This window comes from Panthera pardus, unplaced genomic scaffold (assembly GCF_024362965.1).
Source record: "Panthera pardus isolate Hobbes unplaced genomic scaffold, ASM2436296v1 HiC_scaffold_10, whole genome shotgun sequence".
NCBI classification, from domain to species: domain Eukaryota; kingdom Metazoa; phylum Chordata; class Mammalia; order Carnivora; family Felidae; genus Panthera; species Panthera pardus.
Genome location: NW_026526655.1, coordinates 66,405,296 through 66,428,617, shown reverse-complemented (window position 1 = coordinate 66,428,617; position 23,322 = coordinate 66,405,296). Strand labels below are relative to the sequence as shown.

The following is a 23,322-nucleotide window of genomic DNA, read 5'->3' as shown; positions in this document are numbered from 1 at the left end:
GCCTGAAGCCTGCTTTGGATTCTGTGCCTCCCTCTCTCTCCGCCCCTCCCCTGCTCATGCTCTGTCTGTCTCTCTGTCAAAAATAAATAAAACATTAAAAAAAAAATTAAAAAAAAAAAAAGAAAGAAATAACCCTGGAATAGAGAAGGACAGTTCCTTAGAGCTTGATGAAAACAATTTTTTGGAAGATAAAATTTCTTTGGTTGTAATTCTATGCCTAGCAACAAACTTCCAATATGTAATTTGCTGTTGTAATTAAGGGATGGCAAAAAGGTTTGAGTGCCAAATTCAGCCAATTGGTGGTAGATTTTGGAGACATAAGGGGCATATTATCAATTATTGAGCCCCTCCCCCATTCTGTAGAAAGGAAAGAAAATAGAGGTCTGCTCTGAATTTGTCAGCCTGGTCCTAGGACAGCCCAAGACAAGAAAGGTTCTATAAAAATGTCCAGATCTAGGGGTGCCTGGGTGGCTCAGTTGGTTAAACATCCAATTTCAGCTCAGGTCATGATCTCAGTTTGTGAGTTTGAGCCCCGCATCGGGCTCTGTGCTGACACCTCAGAGCCTGTAGCCTGCTTTGCATTCTGTGTCTCCCTCTATCTCTGCCCCTCCCCTGCTCATGCTCTATCTCTCTCTTTCAAAATAAAAAAAATTAAAAAAAAGTCCAGATCTAGTCACATGCTAAAAATATCCTACACTATACATTTAAAAATAAGCTCTCTGAATCACACACCTTGAGTTTGATTGGAATTAATCAACTTCTCACCGCTTGATCACTCCTGAATGAACTCAAGAATGGTTTCTAAAAGCGCAAACCTGAGTTACAACCCCTGCATTAGACCCATATGTCTTTTCTGGTGCAGACATCCTAAGGTGTTCAGCTGGCTTGTCAATGTCTTTCGCAGTCACTCTGAGCTGCAGCAACTTTAGATCACAGAAGACAATATAGCCATGTTGTAACCAATGCACCCTTATGCTTCAAGACGACAGGATGAAAACAGGTGGAAACAGTTTGCTTGGGTTTAATGTGTCTTCTACCTTTTCCTCAGGTGACTTCCTGTTACCTACCTCTTTTTCAATCAATCTGAATGCTACAGAGTGTCATAAATATACCCCATGCTTGTCTGCCTCCTTGCCTTTGTTCATACTTCCCCCTTCCCCTAGAATGTATGTATCGTCTGTCTCTGCCTGTGAAAATGCAATTTATCATGGTTCTTCTTAAATCACACCTCTCCACAAAAGGGCCTCCCCCTTTCCTTATACTGTTTCCTACACCACTTTTACCTGTAACTCTAGGACAGAATGTAATAGATTTTGGTTTGTACACAGGCAGTATGCTTTGCCTTATCATCCCTAGATTATGATAAACTCGATAAAAGAGAATATACACTTTTGTGATTCCCATTTTGCCTAGCACCCACTGGCTGCTTAGTGAATATTCATTTTATTAATACATGCAGCTTATGAGTTAAAAGAAAAAAATGCCAGATAAAACTCACTGCTGAAACATCAGTTCATGCATCAGTCTTAGGCTGGAATGGTCAGTGAACAGATTTGAGGGTAGTATATTACTAATCACACATATTTGAATGGTAAAAACAATGCAGTCTCACCAACACAAAAAACTGGCACAGTACTGCTAAGAAACAGCTGTGATGTCGCTCACTGATTTTGGTGTTCTCTCAAACCTCATGATTTAAACTCTCTCCCCTACTTCTGCTCTCCATTCATCAGCCGCTGTCGTCCATCTGCTGCCACACAGCCCACCCCTGAGAGGGTCACGTCATGGTCAGCAGAAGGGTGCTGCTCTAGAATGTCACTGCTGCTGATACTACCTTGCTGTTAAGTTCCAAGGGTGGCTTACAGGGGTGATAAAGTGCCATCTAGGATGCTTGTGCACAAATGGCAACAGGAGCTATAGGTTCCCCAAAGCTCTCCTGGGTCATGGGAGGCAAGAGGAAGGGGCCACTGCAGGAGGATTTTGGTGGCTTACTGCTACCACTGTGATCTCTGAACTGCAAGAAAACACAGCAAAGTTCTGTATGTCCTCTGAGAGACATAAATTATGAATTTTTGGTGGCCTACAACACTGTTGAATGGAAGAACATGAAATCCGATGAGTGTGCTTAGAACTAGCGATCACCCACTGCTGATGAGTGGGGTCCCTAGAATTCCTTCCTTAGTATCAAGCAATTGAAGAAATACAGCACTGTGTGAGAGAAGGCAAAACCAAGAACCCAGAGTGAGAAGGTGGATCTGAGTGAGGTGAAAAGAGAAGAAAATCTCTGATCTAATTATTATTTGCTCTAATTATTATTACTGTTGTTACTATTATTATTTTTGCAGGGGCAAACAACACCATTATTCTCACGACTGAATTATAAGCGGTCAGTACTGACCTCATTTAGCCTTAGATTTGGAAACATTTCAAGTTTGCACAAGTGAAAAGGTGAGCTATCAAGGCAGACAGGTATTTATTTTCACTTAGCAAGTTAAGTGAAACAACACAGAAACTTTCCAGAAGACAAAGCCATTCCTTTGAGTTAATTTATGCCCTTTTGAAGAAGAATTTCCTTTTCTTAGAATTTACCATTCTAATAGAAATAAATATAAATACATATATAAAGAAATACAAATAAATACAAATATAAATAAATAAATATAAACAACATGTCAAAATAGTAACAAAACTGTTTCTTCTGGAAACAGAGGTATATATATATTACGTAGAATTATGCCGAACTACAGAGGCATTTGTACTTGTAATTAAATCAATCTTCAGAAAGTAAACAACTATTTCTATACCACCAAGAAAGATAATATAAAGCTGAAAAAGAAAATCTAACCTCAGATGTTGCTATTTCGGTGAAGGTATTCAATGCTTGTTCAACATTAGACTTCTGTTTGGTAGCGACTAGGCAATAGTTTTCCATTATGCGAAGCTGTACATGACCCTGAATGGTCTGAGGTTTTAGTTCTTTAAGGAGTTTTTCTGCTGTTCTCACTGCTAATTGCACAGACTCTTGCTTCTCAGTTGAATTCCTATATACAATTAAAAATAAATCTGTCTGTTACTCATGAAGTAAAAAATTCACTGATTTTGGAATGAGCCCTAGGGTACACTGGCTTCTTTGCTGTCACTTAATGTAACCCTTTTGTGGAATGTCACTCATTCTCTTCTAATACAAAGTGAACCACGGTTACAATGCATTAGATTTAAACAATTAATACAGCTTTAATGAAACACCATTAAACATTTATTCACTTTAGACTGAAGACAAAAATTAGACAATATCTGTATGTGGTAAGTGTGTTCATTTCCACTAATATAAAACTAGAATTCGGGAGAAGTAGAATCATTCAATTATCAAGTGGTACATATACTCAGAAAATGAAAGGAAAGAAAGGAGGGAGTAAAAAGTAACTAACTTTGCTGAAGCACCTACTATGTGCCAAGTACTGCAATATTTTTACCTATCGGTCTCTCAGAAAAGAAACTATGTATCTGTCAAAGGCTGTAAATGTCAAGTGTAAAAACAATGTGGATATGTGACATCAATTTTCTTATTTTTAAAAAAATATATAAATCAATTAATAAAAGGAAATTAAATTCTCAAAGCCCATTCAGTAAACCATTGGTTTTTTTTACCTCAGGCTTCAGGCTTTACCTTCTCTAGAACATTTCACATTGTTGAATACCTTCTTCAAAGTTTCCCTCCTTTGTCTTCTGTAACATTATGGTTTTGGGTCTCTTGCTACCGTGCTGAGTGTCCTTTTCTGACTTCCCTTCCTCCTCCAATCCCCTTAAACATTAGCCCGAAGTTTAGTTTTCAAACTTATGTTACTGCATTCTATTTGCAAAGAGGCCATTCATTGAGCTCCAACTGTCTACTCTGATCACACATCCCCCACACCTGTATCTCCAGCTGGGACCTCCCTTCCGAGTTCTAGTTTTATATTTTCAACTATTTGCTAAATATTTCCATGAGGACAGCCTATAGTTGCATAACAGTATGTTACCTAAACCTTTATAAACAAACAGAAACATGCCTCTCCTTTGCTCTAAAACTTTTAATGGTCTCTATAACCCAAGCCTTCAAATCTGTCATTAAAACCTCTCAGCAGTCTGTTCTCACTTTCTCTCACACCCCTGTGCATCTTCCCCTGACTGCTTTGCACTGCTAGGATTTCTATGAATTCTTGTAACACTTACTATCCATTTCACCCATTTCTGTTTTGTCAAAGATCCAATGGTTTCAGATATTGTCTTGCCTCCTAAGTAAATTACATGCTCCTGAAGGCAGAAACTACCTTATGTACCTTACGCATTTACATCCTTATATATCCCCTACAATGCCTTGCCCATTTCTGAGAACAAGCAACTAACACAGGTTGATAGCAACAGCACTATTTATCAGCAGTGCACCACGGTGGCTATTAGCAGGAACTTTGAGGTCATGTAGAACTCAGTCCACATCTTGCCCCCACCATTTACTATCACATTAGATAGGTTAACTCTGAGCTTAGTTCACAACACTGTTGCAGGGAGTAAATAAGACAATGCACATAAAGTATATAGTATAGCACAGGGTATGGCAGAGAACTACCATATGCTAAGGAATTACTGTTACTCTGTGGACAGCTTTTGCTAAAGTAATCAAATTCTACAATTTATGCTGTTTCAACAAGTAATTAGGGAAATGTCTTTGTAGCATGCTTATTCTGATTTAGGAAGCCTCTTAAAAGCATTTCATGCTTGTTTCAGAGAATGGCTATTCTAGCTATGATTTTTTTTCACCTGCCTTTTCATTAGTGCTCTCCTAGAGTTTAGCCCTCTTTTAGAAGGTATCCTTGCTTGTTATCCCTAGTAACTGTTTCCAGAAAAGGGATAATTTGTCAAATGATAACTCACCCTAGGTCTCCATCCAGATTTTCAAATACTTCACCTCCAACAGTTTCATTATCTGGATTCAGACAGATTTCTATCATATTATAAAGGGCATTTTGGCCCCAGTCACTGTCTTTCCGAGCTTTATTAAAGTGTCGAAGGGCATCATTTGGTTCTCCAGTATACCTTGTTAGATATTAAAAAAAAAAAATCACTTATTTCAATTGTCGACTACAAACTTTAAGTCATTTATAATATCTTTGGTAAAGATTTGGTTAAAATTATTAACATGTTTTTTTAAAGTTTTTAATTTGAGAGAGAGAGAGAGAGCACAAATGGGGGAGAGGGGCAGAAGAAGGGAAGGAGGGAGGGAGAGATGCAGGGAGGGAGGGGGAGGGAGAGAGAGAGAGAGAGAGAGAGAGAGAGAGAGAGAGAGAGAATGAATCCTAAGCAGGCTCGTGCTCAGCCCAGAGTCCGACTTGGGGCTGGATCCCATGACCCTGGGATCATGACCTGAGCCGAAATCAAGAATTGGATGCTCGACCCACTGAGCCACCCAAGCGCTCCATAAAATGTAGATCTATCTTAAGACAAAGGAAAGTTTATTCTACTTCATTCACAATGAGAAAGAAAAAAACTATTATGTAGGATTTATTCACCAACAGATTTACCAAAGATATAGTCCTTTACAGTATTGAAATCCCGGCTCCAATTTTGCTCTGCAGTTACGTTTTTCAGCCATTAAGAAAAATCTTGGAACATCCTCAAGTTTTCCACATCTTCTCAGGAAATCAATTAAACGAGATAATGTCATGTAATTATCTAGAAACAAAGAATATTTCAAATATAGACAACATTTTATATCTCTTGTTTTTGTGGTTATAATCCTGCTTCATTAAAGTAGTTTACTTTAAGTGATGTAGAATTTAAATACAAGCAAAAGGAATGCTTTAGGTATTATAAACCCTTAAAAAGACTGTATGAGTAATTGGATAAAGGTTTGGTTGGTCTGGGCAGTGGGAGAAGGTTCTATACAAGCCAATGTATAAAAATGTACATTTGTTATAACTTAATTTTCAACTGTTCCTGGGACCAAAACCTAGAAACAGTCTCTGCATTGATCATCTAAACTGTAACTGTAGAATTCAGGAGGGTTGATGTGATTACACAGGGTTAAGACTACCTCTGACCTCCTTTCTCCTCCACCCTTAGCTAGGAACAGGGTGAGAACAGTACTTTTTGATGATAATGTTTGGGGTGGGCAATTAGAAATTTTACTCCAGACTTTTCTTAGTATGTATATGTGACTAATGTACTAGACACTAGCTTACCATAATACAACTGTAACAAATCAGTCCTAGTATTTTAATCCTAATTTGCCTTCTCCTAAGAAAAAAGAATTAATTTAGTTCTTTGGTATCAGGTATAATTTACTGGCAGGTTCCTAGAAAGCCTTCTCCCAATTCTATCTAGTTCTTTTATATCATTAAAATACTGTTTTGAGAAAAATTTAATAAATATTTTTCAGATTGTAAAAATAACGCATGGACATTTTAGAAAATTTGGAAAAGTATAAAGAAGAAAAAGAAATCACTCATATTCCCACCAGCTAGAGATGACCACATTTTTGTACTTTTCCTTTCATATATTTGTGAGTGAAAATCATTCTATCAGTATTTATGTATCTACTTTTATTCTATCAATATTTAGTATACATAAAATTAATATGCAATATTAATATACAATATTAATATATACAAAATTGAAGTCACACTTGGGGTTTTAATTTTGGTTCAGCATTATACAATAAACATTTCCCAACTCATTAAATAGTCTTCAAAAACATGATTTAAATAGCTGCATAATAGTCTATTATATCAATGGCTCATATTTTATTTCTCTATAGTTGTGCTTTTTAGATGTTTGGACTCTCAAGTTTCAGTGAGCACAGGACTCATAGTAGGGGATTTGTGAAAATCATTGTATAAGCTATGCTGATCTTTTCTGTTGAGTGAATTAGAATTAAAACACACAAACAAAAACTTTTTAAGAAATTTTTCCTTGATTTTATGTTCTAAGGAGAGAAAATATATGATCCAGCAAGTCCACTTCTGGGTATATATTCCAAAGAATGGAAAGCAGGGAATCAAGTAAATATGTGTGCACCTGTGTTTACAGCAGCATTACTCACAATAGCCGAAAGTGAAAACAACCTAATGTTCATCATCAGATGAATGGACAAATAAAGTGTGGTATATACACACAATGGAGTATTACTCAGCCTTAAAAAGGAAGGAAATCCTGACATATGCTACAGCATGGATGAACATTGAAAGCATTATACTAAATGAAATAAGCCAGGCACAAAAGGGCAAATATCGTATGATTCCACTTATATAAGGTATCTACCTACAGTAGTCAAATTCATAGAGAGGTAGAATGGGAGTTGCCAAGAGATGGGGGAGGGGAGCATGGGGCGTTAGCGTTTAGTGGGTACAGAATTTTAGTTTAGAATGATGGAAAAGTTCTGAAGATGAAAAATGGCGATGAGTACAAAATAATTTGAATGTACTAAATGTCAGCGAACTGTACACTCAAAAATGGCTAAAATGGCAAATTTTATGTTATATACTTTTTGTTATGTTACCACAATAAACAATACTTAAAAAAAAAAAAAAAACTTCTGTAGGCTTGGTTTCTACTCTATTACATGATGTTAACGTAATCCAGGTTGACAACATCATCATTTGCCTTCCTTTACCTAATATCTTGAGATTTTGTTCTTCCTGTTTTTTGGCATCACTAAAATACAGAGCATGGTTTCAGAGAAAGAGGATTCAACTAGTGGTCTTTGTCTTTTTCAAACAAATTACTCAAATTCTCCAAGTCAAGGATTACCTATTTTCTTAAAATAGGAATATAATATTGACCCTCAACATGTCATAGAGACCAAATAGAAAAAGGTCATGAAAGAGCTTTAAAAATACAATGGTCATTAGTGGGGAGCCTGGGTGGCTCAGTCAGTTAAGCGTCTGGCTCTTGGTTTTGGCTCAGGTCATGATCTCATGGTTTCGTGGGTCCAATCTCCGCATCGGGCTCTATGCTGACAGGACGGACTCTGCTTGGGACTCTCTGTCTCCCTCTCTCTCTGCCCCTCCCCAGCTTGCACTGTTTCTTTCTCAAAAATAAATAAACTTAAAAAATTAAAAAAAAATTACAATGGTCATTACTAATATTTACAACTCCAAAAGTGTGGATAGAAACTAGGGATATCTACCCACAATAAAGTCACAGGACCTAGAAGCTGTCTTGGATTAGGCAGGATGTGAAGGTGAAAATTTCTGGCCAAAGTTTTTTTGTATGATGTTGCTAATATGTGCGATGCATGATATTGCTAATATTATCTAAAGTCAACATTGGGAGGCCAGTTTCTTAGATAATTATCACTTTCCAATACTACTGAAATGTATTATTAGTTCAAATTATAATTACCACTGATACTGACTTGTCTTTTGGTTAACCATGATACCTGACAAGCAGGCAAATTTCTGTACTTAGGGAATCCATTGAAAACTGAAATGTATTATATATTATGAAAAAACTTAGCCTATACCTATTGAGGGAGAGGGAGAAGATACCAAATGATTATAGTGTGATGCAATGCAGCATGAATAAAAGTGCTATGGAATTACAATGCACAGAATTCCTAACTGCCCGAGGGAGGCGGGAGGTTTCACATGGAATCAGACCTTTGGGCAGCCTGAAGGCTACGAGGAGGATCTTACTAGACATACCAAGACATTCCAAGAGGCATATGGCATGTGCAAAGACAGAGCAGAGCAGCATGGGGAGTGCTGCTAAGTCCAAGGTTACCTGATATTAAAGTGGAGGAAGAGGGGTAAGAAATACAAATCGACCAGTAATTTAGGACTGCCTTATTACCAAAATAATGCTATGATTTTAGACTTTCCCCTGGAGAGCCATCCTAAATTATACGCCAAGCAGCAGTTTTTGATTTTCAGAAGTGCTGTGAAGGTGTCAAATGGCAGGAGCCTAGAGACTGGAGGATGAGTGCGGGGGCTGCACTGGTCTGGGTGAGAGGGGATAAAGGCGCTAATTCGAGCAGTAGGCTTAGCAGACGGCAGCCTGGATGTGACAGCTGGCTCTTTAGCAGACAGAACTGATGAACCCTGTTAAGAAGTTAGTGTGAGGGAAGGGACAACCCAAGATGATGTGGAGATTTTAAGAGTTAAGAGGTGTAATCTGTCAAGAGAACAGTAATTACCTCTATAGGAAGGATTGTCTACTAGTTAGGTTAAGTCAAATTAGACAGTGCATTTCTGAAGTCAGCTAAAATACAGCATTAATTTAAGGTATAACATGTGTTACTTAGGATGACCTATAATTCATGCAGAGAGTAAGTATATATACTCAGGTGTTAGAATGATTCTGTGAATAGAGTCCTATTACGAATAAAGAATGCAAGATTAAAAACCTAAAATATGACAGAGACCATAAAAATTTTAACATTTTGTACTTTTAAATGACTGGGTATTTTAGTCATGCATTGATCCATTCAACCAATAAATATTTATTTTGCACCATCTATGTGCTTGGTGATTCGTCTGATGCTGGGGACGTAAGATGAATATGACGTGATCTCTGCAAACTTGAGGAGACTGTAGTCCCATGGAGAAGACAAATGGATGCATAAATATTTTCAAAAAGATACTAGAAGAGACGAGACAAAGAGGTATGGGTGAGGTCATCCAGGATTAGGGTGACCAATTCATCCCACTTTGTTGAGACTTTCTTTTAGCATTGGAAGTACTGCATTCCAGGAGATCCTCTCATCTCCAGCAAATTGAGGTAGATGGTCCCTCTACTCAGCATCACGTAAGGCATCTTAAAACATAGGTGGTGGCAGTAAGGTACAGGCTTTTGTTTTTGGTAAAGGGTGAGTATATTTTGGATCATGTGTTGGGAAAGACAGAGAAAAAGAATAAGGAAGGCAATGTGCATTATAGGCAAAAGGAAAAAGAAACATGCAAAGATTTGGACATATGGATGTATGTGATTTGGTATTTCCAATGTATAAAGTCTGTACACTGAATTTACAAATAATTTATTTCATATTTGTTTATAAACAGACAGTCCAAAGCTGCCAGTCTACTAAGCCAATTTGACTATTATCTCTTCCAACAAAATGCTGATGCCAAGTTACCTGGCTGAGACCAAATTCACATGACAGATGAGGGCTTCTTCAAATCTTCTGTGTGAGGGCACTAGTGTCATCAATGGCTTAAAAATATTCCAAGGGCAGAGGTTTGTTTTTTTAAAGAAGCCAGGTTTGATTATTCACTCAGAGGGAAGTGCTACAATATGAGAACAGCTTGAGACAGAATGAAAATAGTATGTGTGTCCCTTAAACTGGCAGTTCATAGAAGGAGAAAAGGACAAGCAGAGTCTAGAACCCCAGACAGAAATAGCATGACAGAAATAACTTAGGCTTGAAGAAAGTAAGAGTAAGCTTTGGACAACTGAGGTGGGAAGATGTACTCAGAGTGAGTAGAAGAGGTAAGATGTTAATATAATTAACTGCACTCTTTTATTTTTTTAATGTTTATTTATTATTTTTGAGAGAGAGATAGAGAGTGGGGTGGGAGGAAGAGAGAGATGAAGACAGAAGATCTGTAGGGGGCTCTGTGCTGTTGCCAGAGAGCCTGATGCGGGGTTTGAACTCCCGAACTGTGAGAGAGATCATGACCTGAGCTTAACCGACTGAGCCACCCAGGCACCTGGATTAACTGTACTCTTTTAAATAACACCTGGGTAGAAGCTGGGACAGACTGGGGAAAGAAACAACAACAGAGCATGAGGCAATCCAAAGGTGGGAGAACATTTAAAAAGATAATAAAAATAGTAGAAATAAAATAAAATGTTATCACTATAAAGACAGAAAGGACTTATTTTCTTTCAACCTTTACTCTAACGAGGGGTATTTTGTTTGTAAGTAGAAAGTGTTGTTCTCAAATTCAAACTTTTTAAAAGTAGAAGCATTAGTAACTACAATAGTAGAGTATGTAAAGTTCTTTGAGTTGCCCTACTTGAAAGAGACAGCTGCCCAAACCAGGCAGTTATGGTTGCCCGTGGTGGCATCCCACCATGAAGGCATTAGGGTTTACAAGAACTGAGTGACACCTCTAGGAGTCCTCTGAGATTTCAAACTCTTTTTGGTAAAAACGTAAGTAACACACATTACTGTTTCCACCTTCCTTTCCTGTTTTCCTTTTCCTCCCCCCCTTCCCTCTCCCTTGTTCCCTTTGCTCCTCCCACTCTTTTTCTATCCAATATTTACTGAGCACCAAGTTGGCCAGATACTGTTCTAAATCCTGGAAACAAAGCAACAAAGACAAAGTTCCTGGCCACTTGATGCTTACATTCCATTATTTAGGGTGATATAAAAAAACCAAACACAAGATAGAAAGATAGAGAGCAGTAAGAGGTGTCATTGATACAGGATGGCTGCAGAAGGGTGCTCTCAGGATGTGGCCATGCTGGAGCCAAGTCCTGAAGGCGTGAAGTAGCCGCCACCAGAATATTCCAGGAAGAGGGAAGAGCAATTTAGAAGTGTCAGGGCACTAAGCTGCGAGGACTGTTGCCTACCTAATGTCTACCATCACTTTCTTCCTTACTATCAGAATTCTGATTTTATCCTACATGGCACTGGGTTCAACTAAAAGATGACCTTTCCCACCATCTTTTGCAGCCATGCAGGTGCTTCCAGAAGGGAATTTTTTTACAGAAAAAAAAAAAAAAAAAAAAAAGATGGTTCACTAGGGAGGTAATCCCTTTTAGCCACCTCCACCCCAACCTTCCCCATCTGGGCCCTGGAACGTTGATGCTAGAGCTGCAGTCATCCTGGACCATGAGGTGATACTCAGAGTGGAAGTCAGGCTGATGAGGGCAGGAGAAAAAGGCAGAGGACTCAGGTGTCCTGATGATACTGTGGGTCCTCCATGCCACTCTCCGCATAACCGACTTCTACATTTCTTTTACGTAAGAGGAAAATAAAGAGCCATAATCATTCAGGCCACTGGAACTTTGAGAGGGACAGTCTCTGCTACTTTCAGCTGAAAGCATTTCTCGACTGTCTGGAGGCAAGGAACAGAAACGGGTGAGTTTGAGAACAGAGCATTAACTATCTACGTGAGAGACGCTGATGCCTGAGACCAGGTGGCAGCAGCACAGGAAGTAAAAGGTGATGGGATTCCAGATATGCCCTGAAGGTAGAGCACACGGGGATATGCTGACAGATGGGATGTGGTAGAGAGAAAGATGAGCCGAAGGTAACTGTAAGGTTTGGGGCCTAAGTGGGTAAATGGTGATGCTATTTACTGAGGTGAGAAATGGAGGAGTAGATTTGGAGGGACAGAGGGAGAGATCCATTGTTCTACAGAAACATGTCAAGCTGGAGACCCCCCAGGACAGCAGAGTGGGAATGGGTCAGGACTGGAGGAACATGCTTGCAAGACACCAGCATACACGTAGGACATAAAGCCATGGGCTTGGATGAAGTCACCCAGTGGGCTGACTATATTAAAAAAAAAAAAAAGTTTGAGAGCCCAGGTCTAGAACATTCTGATGTTTACAGGTCATAAAGAGAAAAGAGATCTAACAAAGATGTAGACAACAAAAAAAGAAAAACCAGGGAAGCCCAGCGCCCCAGCAGGCAAGTGAAGAAAGTCCTTCACGAGGGAGGGAAGGAGCTGTGCTGAGCGTAAGGACAGGCCACGGAAGCAGACAATGAGATATGAACGCAGGCTCTGGCAGCTTGGAGGTGGCTGCCTGTCCTGCAGAAACAGCCTCCCTGGACTGCAGGAGCGGAGCAGACGATGTGGAGACAGCACAGATGGAAACCGTTTAGAGGAGACGTTCTATCCGGGAAAAGCGAAGAATGGAGCATTAATTGGCAGGAAGAGTAACTGGACAGTTAAGAATTGGTTTTTAGTTAATATATTTAGCAAGGGGCTATCACGCCATACTTGTGCGTGGGCTTGGGAAAAAACGGTGGTGCAGGAGAGACAGATGTGCCTGAAGAAAGCCCTCCGGGAGGACAGGGGTGGCATCCCGAGCCCGCAGGGAGACACTGGCTGTGGGAAGGATGGCAGATCCGGGGAGGACAACGGCTGCGAGAAGGCAGACTTGATGAAAGGCGAATGGAGTTCTTCCAGTTGCTCGTATTTTCCTACTCAAGTGGGCGGCAACATTTTTAGTTGAGGACAAGGAAGGGGGATGAGGGGGCTAGACGTTTGAAGGGGGGAGGAGAAGGTATAAAAAGCAGCTGGAATGAGTGAATTCATTAGAGAAATACAGCAGGATTGCCAGGCAGCGTCTGAGGGCCCACTGGGGGTCTGTGGTCATAATTTAAAGTGAGGCCAGTCAAAGGTGCTGCATTTTCCTTACAGACATTTCTGCTACTCAAAGGCAGGTGTGGAATAGAGAGTTGGATTTGACTGAGGTTTTCATAACAGTCAAAAAGAAGAGAAAGGAAGTTGACTGCATTAGTAAAAACATAATTAATGGATATTTACCTGGTTTGCGTTCTAAAAGCTGCTGTAAATGAAACACTGCTTGTTCATAGTCCTGTTTCCTGAACATGAGATCTGCCATCATCTATAAAGGTAAAAGTTGGTTCTAAAAATATTGCCATATATTTTACAAAGCATACCTTTCCTGTCAAGATTTAGGGCTATGAAAACACCTATGAAAAACATGAAGAGGGCAAAGTTTTACAAAAAGGAGCCATTTAAAATTCAAGTATATCGAGGAGCCTGGGTAGCTCAGCTGGTTGAGCATCTGACTTCGGCCCAGGTCATGATCTCACTGTTAGTGAGTTTGAGCCCCACGCCGGGCTCTGTGCTGACAGCTCAAAGCCTGGAGCCTGCTTTGATTCGGTGTCTCCCTCTCTCTGCCCCTCCCCCATTCACGTTCTTGTCTCTCTCTCTCTCTCTCTCTCTCTCTCTCAAATTAAATAAACATTAAAAAAATAAATAAAATTCGAGACTCAAGATATGAATTACACTAATTCATATCACTGTAACAGAAGATAATTAAGGATGTGAAACAGATCACTCTGTTCACAAAACTTTATTTTTAGCAGAAAATATGTTTCAAGTGGCTATTTTAAAAACAGAAATTTGAAGGGAATTGCACACTCTATGTGCCGTGATAGAAAAGATGCCTCCCTGGATTTGGCTAAAAGGACGAGAAGATTTAAAAAAAACCCAAATACTCTTAAACCCTAAATATTCCAAAGCAATTTAAAATACACAAGATCTACTGAGCTTTTCTTACTGTGTTTTAAAAGGGATGCTTTTTATACTTCTTTTTTGTTATAATAATAATTTTCAGTGAACCTCACATACTATCATCTACCTAGCCGTTGGGAAATGAACTCGTATCTCAACCCAGGTAAAAATGAGAAAGCAAAGCACACCATCTTAGAATAATACATCAAGGCTTCTCTCTGTAACTACAAAAGTCCCATGGAAACTTTTTAATTAGTCCTGCATGTCTGGTAAGTACTTAAAAGTCAGTCATTAGCAAATGATAGCTTTGTCACATCAACTCTTCCTGATCATGTATCCTCTTCGGCATAAAGACAAATTAACTAGACCCCAAAGGGAAAGTAAAGGCCTGACCTAGGTTTGCCATTCTTATAAAACAAAAAGATTCTTGGTCTTTATTGGTAAAATATGCTAATAATGTTAAAAATACTGTTTCTTCCAAAAGTCAACATGAGCCAGGCCTCTCATCTAGTATTAGTTTTACGGGGTAAAATTTGAAACTTCCACATGGAATATAAAACACAACTGCCTTTCCAGCACTGAAGTCCTTTGCACTGACCATGGTGGCAGCTTCATTGTCCTGGTCACTCTGGAGAAGCAGCGCACAGTGCCGCAGGCAGGCATCAGGGTCGTCCTGTGCCAGGTACAATCGAGCCAGCTCCAACAGGATCTGTAGAGAAAAAGTGCAAGATTAGTCAGAAACTGTTTGGATTAAAAAGTGCATATGGAAAATGTCTGGACACAGATTACACTTCAGTTGACCAAAAATGATTGCAATAAAAATGCCAAGCATGATCGGCAGGAAAACTATACACATACCCGCCTCTATTTTCTCTTATACTGGAAGAAAGGGGGAAAACAGGTAGTAACTCACTTGAAAGGTATACAGACACAAAGCACTGTAAAGAGAACACTTGTCTTAAATCAGAGAGAGATTAGATTCTAGTCCAGGCTTCTCCACGATGGGGCCAGGTCCCTGTTATCCCTCTAAACCTGTTTTCTCATTTGAAAAATAAAACGCTTTTAGCAGATAATTTCCAAAGTATGCTTCAGATTTGAAAACATGATTCTAACTCCTTTAACCACCACTATACAAGGTACCTATTTGGCTATGCCTTAAGGGTTATTTTTGCCTTACATCTGAAAGAGTTGTATTCATTTTACAATGTTCAATTCAAAACCATAAATTTTGGGGCATCTGGGTGGCTCAGTTGGTTAAGCAGCTCAGGTCATGATCTCGCAGCTCAAGTGTTCGAGCCCTGCATCGGGCTCTGTGCTGACAGCTCAGAGCCTGGAGCCTGCTTCAGGTTCTGTGTCTCCCTCTCTCTGCCCCTTCCCAACTCACACTCTGTCTCTCTCTCTAAAAAAAATAAACATTGAAAAAAAAATAAAACCTTAAATTCTAAAATATAGTTGTCTTTTCTCCTGCATCATGAAATAAATTCATCAGAGAAAGACAAATACTATATGATTTCACTCATGTGTGAAATTTAAGAAACAAAACAAATAAGCAAAGGGAAAAAAAAAAAAAGAAGAGAGATAGAGGCAAACCAAGAAACAGACTCTTCACTGTAGAAAACACACTGATGGTGACCAGAGGGGAGGTGGGTGGGGGTATGGATGGGGATGAAGGAGGGTACTTGTGATGAACACTAGGTGTTGTATGAATTGCTGAATCACTATATTGTACACCTGAAACTATTATTATGCTGTATGTTAACTAACTGGGATTTCAGTTAAAAAAAGAAAAGAAAAAAAGAAGTATTTAGCCATATATTAATTTTTTTAAATTAATCATCTATCTAGATTTGAGAGAGGAACAGCATTTTAATTTACATAACCAGACACGTATAGAAGTTTTCTTTACCAGTATTATCCTTACAGTTATTCTCATGCTGTGCCACTTTAGGTAAGAGATTCAATCTAGTCACTTTTCTGCATATCCAGCACCAAATAGCAATTGAAATACAGAGGTGTTCAATAGCAGTTTAGTAAACTGAACTGAATCATGAAGATCGAGATATTCGAGACTGAGAAATTGTTTTAGAGTGATTATTAAAACATAGATTAATATCAAAAAAACCAAAGAGCTTACTGATTTATTTTATGTTACTTCTTCCACAATAAGTTTTAGACTCTGACATTATTACATAAGGCATTTTGAAGAATTTCTAGAAATAATATTAATTTTTTAGCTTGTATTTTTATTATATTTATTTTTTTTACAAACAAGCTGGGAAGAATTTTACATCTGGGGCAATTAGATGACATCTGGAATAAAAGGCGGTGAAAATTTTATAAAGGTTCTGACCTTATTATCTGTTTCACAATGAACAAGAGCCTCTCTATAAAACTTAATTGCTTTTTCATAGTCTCGCTGAGCAACAGAATGTTTGGCAATCCCTGCACAAATTTCAGCTGCTAAATGCTTCTGTGCAGAAGCTGCGTCTGGCTGTTCCATCTGAACACGTTTTAGTATCCGAGATTGTAATTCTCGAGCCTAGAAGAAAATAAGGATAAAAAGGAATTTTAAAAAAGAAATGGAAAATAAGTTAAACAATTATCAATAACTCACACACGGCATACATTTACAGAAGATATATTTAAGCATTATTGGCCTTAAATCTAACAAAGCCTGATCCAAAGAAAATGTCTTAATTGAGGTCTTAAACATGTGCTTGTTTGCAAATGAGCCAGCATGCACATATCTTTCCAAACAAAGTATAATAAAATTACTGAGTCTTTTCCCACTGTTATAAGGATATGTACAGAAGGCTCACTAAGGAGGAAATGCAGGCATGAAACAAATATATGAAAAATAGTCTAGATGCTGCAATTAAATACGTGGAAATATAAAATGTTTATTAAATTAATCAAGTAGTATCTAAAAATTATTAAATCAAATATTGGAAGGTTTCAGGCAGTAAGTACATCCATATATCGGTGATGACAAACGAGTGAGTCCAAACATTCTTGGAGAGCATCCTAGCAAAACATGCTAACTCGATAAAACGAATCAAACTACTGAACTTAGTTGTTCCACTTTTGGGAAGGTATTATGGATGTTACTTAGAAGAAAAAAAGGAAACATGTTATCTGTTAAAAAGAAAAAAAAACAATCTCTGTTATTTGTTGTAAAAACAAAAAAAGAAACAACAAAAAATAAGAAATCTGAAAGCAACTCAAATGTCTAATGATGGGGAAATGACCAACGAACTGATGGTGTATATTTATAAGGTCCAACACTATACACAGATACCCAGAAAGGAGGTAGGGGCCTCTGTCAAGGTAAGAATGTAGAGCAGGTTGTTAAACTAGAATATCAGCCTTATCACCTACCTACATGTTTGATTTGTGAAACATTGAGACCTTCCTTTTGTAAATGACAGAGAAGTCCTACGTTTTAGGCCTTCACAATATAATTTAACTTTGAGCTATAGATAACCATCCACTAAGGCATTCATGCATTCATTTAACAAAGAGTAAAATGCCCACCATCTGCCACACATTATGCTACACACAGGGAGCCCTTCTGGGGACTCCTGTCAGAATGTTGGTTGACAACTGGTATTTGACGAAGATGGTCTAAAGCAGAGTATTTTTAGAACCGTAGGTCGTAACATTAATTTAAGGTGTCATAATAAGCATTCTTTTGGAAATGAAAGAGGAAAGATTAGAAAACATGGGTATATATAGCATGTGGTAAAGGTTAATATTGTTTCATGAAATTTTTATTTTGCTTATATGAATGTATGCTTAAGTGCAGAGGTATGTGTACATTTGTGTATTTGATGTTTTTTATACATACCTATATTGGTGTGCATAGTTTTGCACACATATTCACAAACACACACTCATAGACAAAAAACTCTGAAACAACTGTCTAAATAGAGTGAATGTATCGTTCCATCTGGCAGTACCTTTTATATCTGTTGTGCCAGGTTATTATTAATTCTGCCTTCTTTCTCTCTCAAAAGTATTTTGGCTAGAATGATAAATTCTTTGGTCACCCTAGGTCTAAACGGTACACAATTCATTCTCGAGATAGCCTAAGTTTTATCTCTGCATCAATTAAATTGCTACAAAGTCAGATGAGTGGACCTCATTAGCTTAACTTCTAGATAAACACTTTATTTATCTACTTATTTATTTAGGAGGGAGAAGGAGAGACAGGGAATCTTCAGGTAGCTCCATTACATGGAGCCTGAGGTGAGGCTTGATCTCACAACCATGAGATCATGATTTGAGCTGAAATCAAAAGTAGGATGCTTAACCAACTGAGCCACCCAAGTGCCCTGCTTTGCATTTTCTTGAAGGCAAATAATCAGGGAAGATTTTTTGAGCAAAAGTTTTTGCATTTCCTATTAAAGTCATTTCATAAAAGAACAGTCAATGATTGTGAGTATATAATGATTAGAAAATATTTTCATACAGAATAAAATTTTCTTGAAGAATTGACACCATTTCCTATGTTTTTTTCTTGGGTTCCAGAAAGATTAAAGCTAAATTTAACTGTCTGTTAAAATAACTATATTAACTTTGATTGTCAATGCATTTACTTTCTTTCCTTATTTTATAATATTCTTGTAAATTCCATAAAACCCTTGGGTAGAATGACATACAAACATCTTATTTCATAGACTTCTTAATTTTCCTTTTATATTTCAATAGCCTTGTTGTATATGTATCTTACTGAAAGCCATATCAAAATAAAACTTACCAATAAAGTCAGAATGTCACATTATATTTTATATGAGGAAGATGGAGCTACATAGACATCAGGGAAAAAGCCACATGAATGTTAAGTGAAAAAAAGCAAAAATAAATATAATCTGTCCGTAGTAATTAAAGCTACACTAAGTTAAAAGTCACAAAATTGTTAGTGTTTTATGACATATAGGTTGTTTGTATTTAATTTATTTAGATTTTATTTTCACAGAAAAAATGGTTAAGATGATAAAAAGTGATTTTTTTCCCGTGTAATTGTTCCTGCAATTAAAGCATTAAAATAATGTATGGTTTTCACGGGGCGCCTGGGTGGCTCAGTTGGTTAAATGTCTGACTTTGGCTCAGGTCATGATTTCACAATTCTTGAGTTTGAGCCCTATGTCGAGTTCTGTGCTGACAGCTCAGAGCCTGGAGCCTGTTTCAGATTCTGTGTCTCCCTCCCTTTCTACCCCTACCCTGCTTGTGCTCTATCTCTCTCTCTCTCTCTCTCTCAAAAATAAATAAACATTTAAAAAAATTTAAAAAAATGTATGGTTTCCTTTCAGTCATTCAACTAAAATTTCAAGCACCTGTCATGGTGGACAGATTTTTAGGATGACTCCCATGATCCCCACCTCTTGATGTTCACTTCCTTGTATTAATCACCCCTCTTTGTGGGAGGTGTGGCCTATAACTTACTTGTAGCCAATAGAATATGGCAAATATGATGGAATGTCACCCCCATGATTACATTTCATAAGACTCTGTTAGTAGACTTATTCCATGCTGGCTCTGAAGAACTAAGTGACCCTATTAGCTGGCGTACCAGGCAAGGAGCTGATGAACCTCTAGGATCTGCAAGAAGCAAACAGGAACTTGGAGCCCTAAGTCTCACAGCCTTGAGGAAATGAATTCTGCTAACAACCCATTTAAGCTTAGAAGTAGATCCTCCACCTGACAAGTCTCCACATGAGAACCCAGCCCTGGCCACACCTTGACTGTCCTGACACCTTTTAGAGGACCCAGCTAAACCATGCCCAGAATACACACCCACAGAAACTGTGAAAAAATAAACGTGTGTATTGTTTTCATTGACTACAATTTGTGGCGATTTGTTACACAGCATAGTAAACTAATGAAGCAAGCATTTGCTAGGGTCACAAAACATGGAACTACACCTACACTCATGGAAATTTTAATTTTAGCATGAAGACAGATAATAAAATAATTACGGCAAATTATGAGGGTCCTGTTTTATGGCTGGGAAATACCAGTCGCATTGGGATTACATAATAGGAGACCTAACCTAATCTTGGAGATCAAGTGAGACTTGAAGAATTACTGGTAGTACTCCCATGTGACTTTGGGAGAAGGAAAGGAGATGGGATGGATTACAGGCATTAGGAATGACAGGTGAAGGAAGAAGGTGTGGGATACTATTATTTGACCAAAGAATTAGAAGGAAAAATGGCTAGAAATACAGAGATAATTTACATCAGGTAAGCTTGTTAAATAATTTGCTTTTTATTCTAGAGGGCAGTTTTTAACATAGGGTAGTTACTACTACATGTTTATAAACAACAGGATGACAACATCAGGTCTGCCCTTTAGAGCAATTACTCTGGTGTTGTGGAGAACTGGAATGAAACAAGATTGGAAGAGGATGGGGATTAGTTAAGAGGCTCCTGGAGTCTGGGCAAAAGATAATGCTGGACAGGGCTAAAAGGTAACAGAAAGATGACAAGATGAAAAAATGTGGAGTTATTTCAGAAATCTGAAATCTTTAGAAAGTACAATTAATAAGACTTGGGGTTTCCCTAAATGTAGCAGTTCTGCCACGGCCTATAATGTTTAGCAATTATGCAAAAATACTATGACGGGACTACTAAAGTTCCATAAGGTGGAGATTAGGCTCAGTAATGGGTCCTGAATAAATGAACTTAAAATATCAAAAACTTTTGACTATATTTATAAGTTTCTGTTTGAATTATAATTCAGGATTTATCTTTTTGGAGATCAGAAAGCATAGAATGTTAACAATTGGGAAGAATTTTAGGGCTCTTTAAATTTTATTAAAGATGAATAATCTCAGTGCTATAACATATAAACTTAAAATTATTTAAATTTGGCCCACTGGCATTGTCTAGCCATGTATACTGTTTGTTCTCAGTGTTGCTTGATTTATCTGCCCATACAACACAAGGACTCATATAACCAAGGCAGCTGGGACTAATAATACTTACAAAAAAGTAAAATAAGCCAAATTCACTTCTAAAATATTTTAAAAGTCTAAATTTACCAAAATTACATTTTTCTTGTAGCTAATGGTAGCTAACCTAGGGTTAGGTGAAATTCTCTTATCATGTGATAGAAAAATAGGGATAAAACCATACCAATTAAGGATAAGATATTAACACTTTAAAGATTACATATTTTAATGAAATCATAAACTTAGATGGGTATCACAGAAATTTAATGAGTATCATAGAAATCTAATAGTCCAAGATCAATTCATTCATAACTAGAATAAAAAAAATTATTGGACATATTGGGCAAATTACTGAAATACAGGTTATTTTACACACACACACACACACACACACACACACACCACTGTTAGCTAAAGCTCAAAATCAAAACATTTGATAAATTATTTGGAGAATGGAGAATTCTTCTGGGTACATGAAAATTAGGTCAAAAGGTGTCAAGCAGTGTGGTATTCTAGAAAGCATATAGGATTAGTAATGAAGTACTCTATGTTCCACTTCAAGCGCAGCAAAGATGTAGGATAAATCAACTAACAAATCTGACCCGAACGACATATGTTGAACTAAGTGCTCAGTAATGCCAGAAACACATTATTTCAAATCCACACGGAACCTATACCAAAACTGATTATAATGTAGGACACAGAACAAGCTTTAACAAATATCAAAGGATTGAATCATTCAAAGTATGTCTTTGACCACGGTGGAATTAAACTAGAAATCAATATCCAAAAGATAATACTCAAATACAGAGAACTAGTGGTTGCCGGAAGGGAGGGAGTAGTGGAATGGGCAAAATAGGTGAAAGGGATTAAGAGGTATTAAAAAAAAAAAAAAGGTAACAAGAAAATCAGAACTGTTTCGAAACTAAATACTACACTTCTAAATAACCCATGGTTAAAGAAGTAATCAAAGGGGAAATGAGGAATATTGTGAACTGAATAATAATAAACTTGTGAGAGGTAGCTAAAGCAATGCTTTGAGAAAAATTTTCACCTTAAATAGTAAGAACAGAACTAAGGCTAACTAATCCATTATCCAACAATAATTCATCAATAAGCTAGGCAAAGATCAGCAAACCACATCCAAAGAAAGTAGAGGAAACTAATTAATGAGATAAAGGGAAAACATTTAATGAAGCCAGAAAAGGGAAAAATTGGTTCTCTGAAAATATTAATAAACTCCTCGTGCAACTGATCATTAATAGTAGAAGGAAAATAAAATCATCAGTATCGGGGCCATAAAAGAAGATATTTTTATAGCACTTGCAGACATTCAAAAAATAAGATACAATGAACAAATCTTAGTCAATAAATTTGACAATTAATGAAATGAACAAATTACTTAAAAACATAGCCATTCAACCTCACATAAGAAATCTAAAAATGATCAGTCTGAGGGGCACCTAGGGTGCCTCAGTCGGTTAAGTGTCTGACTCTTGATTTTGGCTCAGGTCATGATCTCACGGTTTGTGGGTTCGAGCGCCGTGTAAGACTCTGCACTGGCAGTCTCCCTCTCTGCCCTTTACCTGTGTGCTCTCTCTTTTAAAATAAATAAACTTTAAAAAAATGATCAGTCTGAAACCCTCAGTGGAATCCTTTAATAAAAACTTGCCATCAACAAAGCCTTGAGGTAGAAATGGTTTTAATTTTGAATTACTCCAAATATTAAAGAAACAGCAAGTCTTAGAGATCCAATCTCCCTTACGAACATAGATATACAAATTTTAGACAAAGTATTAGTATCTTTAAATCCCAGCAATATCTTTAAAAAAAACAAAAAAACAAAGTGACATTTATTTAAGAAATATAAGGGTGGTTTAACATTTGAAAACCAATTTAATACACCACATTAACAAGAAAAAAAGGAAGATTCATGCGACCATCTTGATTAATGCAGAAAGTGCAGTAGATAAAACTTAAGTCATTTATAAAAAAACTAATAGCAAACTAGAAGTTGAAAAATCATCAAAAACCATCAGCTGCCTAGGAATATATCTAAGGAAATGTGTATAAAACCTCTCCTCTGAAAACCTCCAAAATATTAAGGGAAACTAAGGTAGATATAAATAAACAAAAGTAGAAAAAACTGAATTCAAATCCTGCCTATGA

The 23,322-nt window shown here is 37.5% G+C and overlaps 1 protein-coding gene across 1 annotated transcript in view; it reads right to left on the bottom strand.

The window, feature by feature from the left end:
- Positions 1-23,322, bottom strand: part of TTC21B (tetratricopeptide repeat domain 21B) — an 82,833-nt gene that overhangs the window by 13,757 nt on the left and 45,754 nt on the right. The window contains exons 20-25 of the mRNA XM_053908064.1: positions 16,549-16,737; positions 14,797-14,907; positions 13,482-13,563; positions 5,559-5,709; positions 4,912-5,073; positions 2,846-3,041 (exon numbers count right to left, since the gene is read on the bottom strand). Of these exons, the coding sequence (XP_053764039.1) occupies positions 2,846-3,041; positions 4,912-5,073; positions 5,559-5,709; positions 13,482-13,563; positions 14,797-14,907; positions 16,549-16,737 (891 nt within the window). The remainder of the gene's footprint in view (positions 1-2,845; positions 3,042-4,911; positions 5,074-5,558; positions 5,710-13,481; positions 13,564-14,796; positions 14,908-16,548; positions 16,738-23,322) is intronic.